Here is a 9,455-nt window from a genome sequence, read left to right on the forward strand (position 1 = left end):
CTTTTCTGGATGACTGGTATCATCAGTGCAAGTTTTTGTGTCAGTGTCTTGAGTATGGATGAGTCATAAAGACTCTCTCCTCAGTGAGTATTTTCTTTTTTTTATCATAAAAGCTCTGAACTTTGAAGCTGGAGTGTGATAAAAAAATTCCTCCCTTGTCCCACCATATAATATTCAAAATGATTGGAGTGGAAGGAGGGAAGGGGACCTTTCCTTCTGATGCCAGAGCAAGGTTTTCTTTGAGAAAGACTTTTATTGAAACACTTCCAAGTAACAAATGATTGCAATTAAAGGCTATTTCCCCTAGATTCCAATAAAAGCCTAGACCCTCTGAAGGTGTGTCATTATGGCCAGCGTGAGAGTGTGCTCTTCCTCATAAAGAACCATGGCATCTAATCTCCAGCACTCCAGTCAGTCACACTCAGACTGAACAACAAAGGACAGCATTTTATTTGATGTCCATCCTAAGGCTGAAAAATTAAGCCTCTGAGAGTGAAAGACACTGACATTTCTTATAGTCAAATTGGCTTGTATAAACTGATTATAACCTTTCTAAGCACTTAAACCAAAACACACTGTAGCAGAAAGCACTAATGTGACGTGTGTTCTTTTTGCCAGTAAAGATCTACCGTAGTTTCTGCTACTTTGCCTTCTGTCTTGCAGTAGCTTACCTGAAGGGAATAATCAAGGTTTCAGTCCATTTGGCTGTTTAGACAGATCTTTTCTCAGTCTTCTTGGACTCAGATTTATTTGGATCTGACTTCCATCTTTGGCAGTAAAGCACAAAACTTGTCATGTCAAGTCACAGGATGAGAACATTTGTGTCTCAGCAGAAAGATTTAAAATGCTAAACAGTGTTTTGTTTATTCAGGACTGTTGGGCAGACAGTTGGTCTTTGTGGTGTCAGTAATGTGCCCAATTGGCTTTTCTATTAAGATAGGCCATGCAGTCCGTGCCTTCTTTTTCTTCTCAAATCGATTCCACAGCCATTTTTCCTGCCTGCCATAAAGAACTGGAGGCTGTTTTATTAAATAACAGCAGTGACATATCACGCTACCCAACTCCAATCTTAGGGCTTATTTGTATTTGGGCCCACCAAATGGGAACAAATGGCAGATCTGTATCCACTTCCCTCATAGTCCATGTGATTTATCTGATATAAAATGAGCCTTTTTCTTCACACAGTGGGGACTGTGTTTGAATTACTTTTCTCTCGTTGACTTGGATCTGCAGATCTAACTCTAGCAAAAGCAGAATTGTAATCAGCAGATGTCCACTGTTGGCAGCTCTGCTGTTCTGGATGTTGGTTATAATTTGTTTTGGAGCATTAGAAAATATTTGGTGTTACAAAACACGGGGAACTCATTATAGCTCAGGAAAGGCAAAGTCAGCCTTTGCAAAGGAGCTAGAGATTTTAACTTCTGTCCTCAGGCAGATCTGGATATGCATTTATTTTTTTCACTTCAATTCACCTTTTCACCGTTGACTCATTTGATATCAGTTGGCATATTTCTATTGGGATTATTGTTCCTGGGGAAGGGCCTCAACAGCCAAGTATCTTCTCCAGCACAAATGGTATCACCAGCTTTTCTTAAAGGTTCACAATATCCCACCAGATCCCATCCACCTCCCAGTTACTTTCTACATACAGTAAACATTTTAAAAGTTGAGAAATGTGAGAAAGTAAAGCAGAAAACCTGAGGCAAAAATGCTGAACTCATGATACTTAATGTCTTCCAATTTAGACAGAGTTGCAGAGTATGGATATCCAAAATGTCCCACTCCAGTGAAGCACAATAAAAGCATTCCTCTGAGCTATGGAAAGTATCACTTTTTTTCCACATTTATAAATGCAATACATCTAAATAGCCACATGACATTTATGCCAACTTAGTATTCTGCTGGGAAAAAACATATGCCAGTTGCATTGATGAACTTTAGGTGAGCGGGTCAGACTGATATTGCATCGACTTGTTTTGCTTTTCGGAATCATGCCAACATGGATAAAATCCACCACTGGCCCGGCTGCCAGACCCTGATCATCTGCCGTCCTCGTCCCCTGTCTCGCTGGGTGTAATTTCAGTTAATTGCTAGCTGCCAAGTGTCTGTCACATTTGTCCCTGTTTTGCTAAAAAACAACATGCAGCCTTGGGAGTTAAACACTGGAAGGAAGTGTTAAAGTGAACCTGCTGTCTGCCCACTGATCCAATAAATACCTGGCTTAAAAGTAGTCTCTTATCCCCCTGGTTCTTGCTGATTGGCTAAGGTTTAATTTGCCCATAAGGCGTTTGCCTCTGTATTTAAGTAATTGACTATATGACAATGTGACACTATTGCTAATACTGAGTTGACCTTTAGTGTGAAGGGAGAGTTTAAATTCAAAATCGAAAGAGGTATTGACCAGCCTGCTTAGCATGTCGCCAATCATTAGCTGCAACCTAAATGTCATGTAATTTGAAAAAAAGTGTTGTTGTTTTTTTTTTTTAATTTTATGAATGCAGTTGCAATTAAATAGTTGTCTTCCATTTAACAATAAATAATTGCTTTTAAAAGTAGTAATTCCCTAATTTTGACTTTGATGCCATCTGTCTTGAGATCTACAGGAGACAGATAAAGGTGTCAACACCTGGGAACCACTGACCATAATCCCTGGTGTGAAGACAGTAATCATGTTAAAATATATATATATATAAAATATAAAATAAAATATAGTCTTCATCGTTACAAAATCAATTCAATGAAGTGATCTTACTGTCAGTATCTGTGTTGTCAGCTGTCTAAATGAGCCTTAAGATACTCACAAGAAAGAGGGTGTCAAAGAAGCAAAGGGGAAGCATGACATCAAATACAGTTTTTTAAATCTTCATTAAAATAAGCTTTAATTTATGGTTGGCAGTGAACTCCCAACGGAGTAAGACATTTTCATGGTTCCATTTAAGATTCAGCTTCCTAGAATATTCCCAAAATGCACAACAAATAGTCTCTGACCCAGTACCACAATGAATCACCAACTCAGTGGAATAATCAGTGCCAGAGTTACAGTCTATGGAGAATAATTTTTAACTTCTGAACTAGGAACCGGTTTGAACCACAACCAAAGACTCATGTTAAGATGGTAGGGCCGCACTGGTGTCCACTGCCAGATAAAATCACTCACAGAAGGGACTTGAAATGTCCTAGAAAATGACTAGTGATTATACTGTGCCTAAAGCACTGATAAAATCGAATTGAGGCCCAAGAATTTAAATTCCAATTTGAATTTCCCTGAGATATTAAACACTACTGTCAGCTAAAAGCCTGAACGTTTTCTGATCCTACCTAATGCTGCTTTTATCTGCCACTGCAATCATTCATACCTGTTTTGTGACTGTGTTTACATATTTTTCCCTTAAATGGACAGCAGTAGACACAGTGCAGCCTTGCGATGAACTCGATACCCCAACATTGGTGGTTGATTGTTCCTGTGTTGTATTGCCAGGACTAAAAACAGGCTATATTAGGAGCGAGCTTGGGTCGAGATAAGATCAGGATTGAGTTTGGTTCAGGTGTTAAATTTGTCAGGATGGTGTGTCATCAACAGTGGGAGCTATTGATGGGAAGAGATGGGATGAAAGGTTTTGATCAGGTCATCAGTGGATTACTGCCTCTATTAAAGCTGTATTTATTACACATGGAACAATGTTACACTAATACACAGAATATTAATAAAGATGATGGTTTATTTACACATAGTTAACCATGAGACCTATCTAATATACACAGCGCCATTCCCAAAATGTACTGCTGATATTTTATGTGAATTTTACAAATTGTGCTTAAAGTAAAATCTGCATTTAGAATCAAACCTACCAACCTGGTACTTATGATTATATGTAAAACTGTGTTTCTGAAGATATAAGCTTCTAAAATGACCGTATACTGCTTCTAAAAATATTAAATTCACATTCTGACTAGAAAGTATGTGTGCCATCCTTAGCTTCCATAGAAGATCAATGAAATATGCTCAAGGTTACTCACGAGTTGGTCTGCTTATATTTTATTTATATACGTACTGACCATACAAATTTTTGATCACACAAATTTTTAATGATGTCGAAGTGTGTTTGAATCAAAGGGTTTATCTTGTCCATCTTCTAATTATGTTGCTTTCAATCTAGTGTTTCTACTAAACTACTCCTGTTTAAATGTTTAATGTCAGGCTCACCTTTAGCTATCCTAGTGAGCTACCAGCGTGTGTTTAATGCTGATTATCAAATGCATGCTCAAATTTAAAACTAAGACAGTGAACATGGTGAACATAACACAGACTGTCTTACTCTTGTACCAACAAAAATAAGTGTTAGTGTGCCTTTGAGGATATTGGTTACTAAATAGAAAAATGGTAGGAGGGCACTTGCGTAGTGTTTAATGTTAGCTTTTTTATTATTTAAAGGGGTTTTCATTACCTGTGCGGAAACAGGCCTTTCTTTTCTAGGCATTAAGTGAAACCAAGAGCAGTCACTGAGACTCATTCAATTAGACTAAGTTGGCCATCAACTGTAACACAGAGCCATTGTACAAGCATGGTCAAAGATCTTAAGACCACTACTGAAGCTGTAAAGGCTCACATGCTGGGTGCTGTTGCCTGTAACACTATCATGTAAACTGTCAGAAGATAAGTTGTGCTCCCTTGGAGTCGTGGCCTACTTTTGTGAGCCCCGCACTTTTGGCGCCCTGGTACTAAAGGGACGGCGAGGAGATGGAGCTAAATTGTATAAGACCTCGTGTCAGACACACACACAGAAACATACATGAACAAAAGCTCTTGAGAAAAGACAAATGGTGCTAGTATCGCACACACAGATGTAACTATGCTATTTTAGTCTGATAATACGAGGGGGAAAAGCTTATTACAGCAAAGTAAGAGAGAGACAGCGATGAAATAAAATTCAGGGTCTGATGAATGCTATCAATGAAAAATTTAAACTATCTTGGCCAATTTCATATAGATTAAACCTAGACTTTCCCCATCATAGATCCATTTAATAACTTTAATTTGAATTTCATAACGAGTAAGGGGCTTTTGCACTTTATTGTATTAGATTAATCGGTCCCATGTGGAACCCCAGGCCATCATTTGCCTCTGTGTAGCACTTACTGTACATACACCCTCTTACGACAACAAAGAAAAAGCAAGCTCAGCAGCACCATTCATCATCAAATCATGTGCTTCAGCACAAGAAATTACCCAATATTTATTGATATCAAGCAGCCATCCATGGTCAACTACAAGACATTTCAGTTTGTACACGATGCAGATTTATCAAATATTTATTAGCCACTCTTTTACACTTTATGGATCCGATGAAGGTTTTACCCTCTAGCTTGACTTTATTTTTGAGATATAAATGACTCCTGAATCACATACCTTGAGGGAGTGTAGCAGTTGAACCATGATTGATCGGGCCAAACTCATTTTAGTGGGGTTATATTCTCACATTCATTTTTCAGGGTTTAAGTATTTTTGTGGCTCTGTCAGCTCATTGATGAAGAAGGTACTGTGTAGTAGACCATTTTATGGCTATAGTCTACAAAGCTAGTTACACTATGTCCCATGGTAATTATATTTTGCTGATGCATTTTCCTTTGTTTATAACCCTCTGTAGAACATTCAATCTCATTCTCGTGTATTGCTGCAGGCTAAAATGGCTAAGGAAGCTTTGTGACTCAGAGGTGGCTGTGAGTTACATTTCTGATGAGCTGTACAGTCAGCTACAACCTGCCATTAAAGCAGCTGTCACTCAACGAGCTGCTAAGGTCTGTTTTCTCTTTCGAGGAAGGCAAAAGTATGGCATGACTTTGTGTGTGTGCACGTAATGACTGAATCAGTAAAATGTGACTACAGAATCCTCCATGATTGCTTGATATACTGATTCTTCAGGACAACACCTCCTCGTTTATGTTTCGTTTTGTTTCTTACCTTTGACCTTTTGTGGATAAGGGCAGCAGGGCACAGCAGCCACTCTCCACATTATCACACACACTCAAGAGCCAGATCCATTTTGTCAATAAACTAGAAGGGCAAACATTAATCAGACAGCCATGACTGCATGCTCTTTTCCTGCCTGATTAAACGCTCTGTCACTCATACTCTGCTTTATTCCACTTCAGAGTTCTTTTTTTTTTTTTTTTTGCCTTCATGTTCGTTCAGCTTCTCATCAGCAGTCTTTCAATTCTATTAGTGATGGTACATATCGTTCGCTCTCTGTTTGTACTACATCCCAAACTCACTCGTTGTTCAGGTGCTAGAGAATACACTGAAGCCCACCACATTGTCCTTGAGCTCCGAACTAGGAGAGATGTCTCTGTGTCGTAGAGCAGTGCTTCCAAATAAAGCCAGCTTGCTGTCAAGACCAATATCGCTTCGTAACAAAAGCAGCATCTGTCTGGTTCAACCTCAGTGAGGGCACTCAGACGTCTCCTCTCCACTCAGGAAGAAAGGAAGGAGGTGTCAGGCAGGTAACAAGAACAGATGAGGGCTTCACTGTGTCTCTTCATCTTCTAAATCTCAAAGTTATTGTGTCGTTATAGAGGGCAATATGAACTGGCCTTAAGCTGACAGCCAGGCTTAGCAGAATCCACAATGTCTTTTTTTGAGAACTTTGCTGTGCACCATAATGTTGGTTATTGTGTACATTGTGCCAGATCTGAGCTTTTAACCATCTGCTCCGAGTCTGTGCTGTTTTAAACTCTGCACACTGTAAGGGTGAAAAGGCTGGGATTTTCATTCTGCAACCTTTCTGTCATGGGTCCATTCCAGCTTGATGAAAAAGTGTTTGGCAAGATACTGAAATGATAGGAAATGTTCCTTTAGGGAAAGTTTAGTCAACTTTTATTTTGCCTAAAACTCGGCCATTTTCTCAAAGAACTGCACAACAATTGGCACATAGATAAAGTAGATAAGATAAATCACTATTGGAAATATAAAACACATGTTCAAATAATAGAGCTGCACAAGTAGTAAAACTTAAAAAAAAAGATTAATTTGATTTATATTGTTACCTATGTTGGCAGCTACCATGAGTTTGACTTTTTCTCCAATACTATATCTAATACAAAACTAATGACATTTTCATCAACCTAATGACTTTGTGTTTAGTGCTGAATAGCGAATGTTAACACAGTAAACTACGACGTTGATTCTGATTGCATTCTGACATCAGCACTGCTTCGCCTAAGTAGGCCGCTAGCATGGTTGTACACTCTTAGTGTTGTTATTTTATTCATAAATGTATATGCAGTATTTTAAATTTGTTGATGTTTCTAGGATTTTTTTTTTTTTTTTTTTGAGAAAATCATCCAGTATGGTACTTGCCATAATGATCTTTGTGCAGAGTACAAAAACTAAGAATTTAAATTTAACTGTGTTTCATGAAGTCAATATGAGAAAACGAATCAGTTCTGGTAATGATTTTGCAGATGGCTTAGGCAGACAGTTTTCCACTGGACCTCCATGATGTTGCCAGACTAGGTTGCAGATTTATGGCACAATTTTCAGAGCCTGTATTCAGTGATGTAATTGTTACCACTTCGTCCCTTTATAGCCCACGTTTACAACTCCCATTGGCAATCTTGACGTTGGGTTGACTGGTTATAAACATGCCAGGAGCTCTATGCTATTATTTTTAACCTGTGATTGCAGCCTTGAAATTAATTGAGTGTTGGCGTGGTTTGACAAACGGTTTGCAGCACTTGAGAACTCATCCTAACAGCCACTGTTGCCATCCAACCTTACACTAAATATTTCAGTATAGCCCGGAGTGGGAGGGGAAATGGGCTTGTGCGCTTTTAGGCAAGACTGTGAACTTAATGACTCTAATACATACAGGGCTGCTGCATATAAACTAAGAGAGTTTTTTTCTGTATTGTGCTGATCATTTTAGACCTTGGATGGACCACCTTTTGTCAAGGAGCATGCTTGGCTATGTGTGAAAAGAGTTGACACCTGATGACATATTAAATTACTCCCTGACGTGAGGTCACAGGCTCCATATCATATTCACAGCATGTCTTTTACACTGATGACCTACAATGTGCTTGGAGACTTGTTAATAAGTAATGTAACCCAGTGAACTAGTTGCAGGTGACTTTCAGTAATGCCATATTTAGGCAGCCTTGAACTTGTTATATGTTTTTAAAGTAGATTCATGCAGAAAAGCAAAAGAGGGAACTTATTTTCATCTAACTGGATGGTATTAAAGTGTCTGAGTTAAATCCAGACCTTAATTTTTAGCCTATAATATTTCAAAACCTATTGGATGGATTGCAATGACTTTTTGTAGAAACATTGGTGGTCCCCAATGTGTGAATCCTAATGACTTTAGTGATCCCCCGACCTTTCAACTAGCGCCACCAGAACATTTTCATATTATCTATTAAAATATCTCAACATCTCCACGATGGATTGGCACAATCGGACAATTTAGATTAGAGACATTCATGGTTCCCAGTTGGCTGTAAGACGCTATTTGGCTACTTTGATTTATGACCAAATACTTGAAGAAGCTATTACCATCAGCATCAGATGTAATGTTAGTGTTGCTAACGTTTAAGAACATGTTAGCATTGTGAATGAGAGCTTGTTAGCATGCTAACATTATCATCTAGCCCAAAGCACCGCTGTTTCTGTGTATAGCTTCACAGAGCCTCTAACAAGACTGTAATCAGTGGCCATGCTAGAGGTTAGTCAAATATAAGCTGCTCACATTTGTAAGTAAGTAACTACTGTATATTAAAGCACAATTTATGTTCATTACAACCCAGTTGTGTGTGCTTTTGTCCATTTGACTGTGTTTGTTAATTTTACGTACCATACATCTCATTATATTACTAACATTACATAATTTCTGCCACTTTTAAGTCCTCCAAATTCAAGACATTGTCTCTCGCTGTGTTTTGAAGCTCCACGGTGCAGCTTTAAACTGACACAGTGTTAAAACGACTGTGTTGTCCTGAAGAACCAGCTATGAGGTAGCCTTGTGTCTATATGAACTTTAACAGACCCTCGCCTCTTGCATGTCCAGTTTCCTAGAATGTACTGGGGCTGTTAGTTGCCTGGGTAACCGTAAGACCTAATGCTGTATTTCCCAGGTTACCCTCAGATTGTCCACAAGCGCGGTGTGAGAGCTCGACTCATGAGGCTCTTTCCATGCTCCACAGCCAAAAAGCCATCATCCAGTAATCAAAGCAAGTGGCTCTTCCGAGGCTCTTTCCCTCTCTCTCTATATATCTCTCTGTGATGGTTTGTTTGTTGTTGTCTTAAGATGCTTTTTCCTTTCTGTTGCTTTTCTTAGTATGAGGGCAAACACTCAGTATAGTCTTAAGACACACATGATTGCTCGTGCTGGAGTTCAGCTACAACGCTCTACTATTTCACATAGAATATTTTGGTTTTACAGTTGAAGAAGTAAAAATTC

The 9,455-nt window shown here is 38.7% G+C and overlaps 1 protein-coding gene across 6 annotated transcripts in view; it reads left to right on the top strand.

Moving 5' to 3' along the window:
* The window catches only part of kcnip4 (Kv channel interacting protein 4), a 130,137-nt gene that overhangs the window by 108,004 nt on the left and 12,678 nt on the right, over positions 1-9,455 (top strand). The window contains exon 2 of one of the 6 annotated variants that reach the window (XM_035675333.1): positions 9,130-9,225. The exons of the other annotated variants lie outside the window; for them this stretch is intronic. Coding sequence (XP_035531226.1) covers positions 9,130-9,225 — 96 coding nt within the window. The remainder of the gene's footprint in view (positions 1-9,129; positions 9,226-9,455) is intronic. 6 annotated transcript variants of the gene reach the window in all.

The sequence above is a fragment of the Morone saxatilis genome, unplaced genomic scaffold, assembly GCF_004916995.1.
Source record: "Morone saxatilis isolate NCDOM2014 unplaced genomic scaffold, NCSU_SB_2.0 Contig4, whole genome shotgun sequence".
NCBI lineage: Eukaryota > Metazoa > Chordata > Actinopteri > Moronidae > Morone > Morone saxatilis.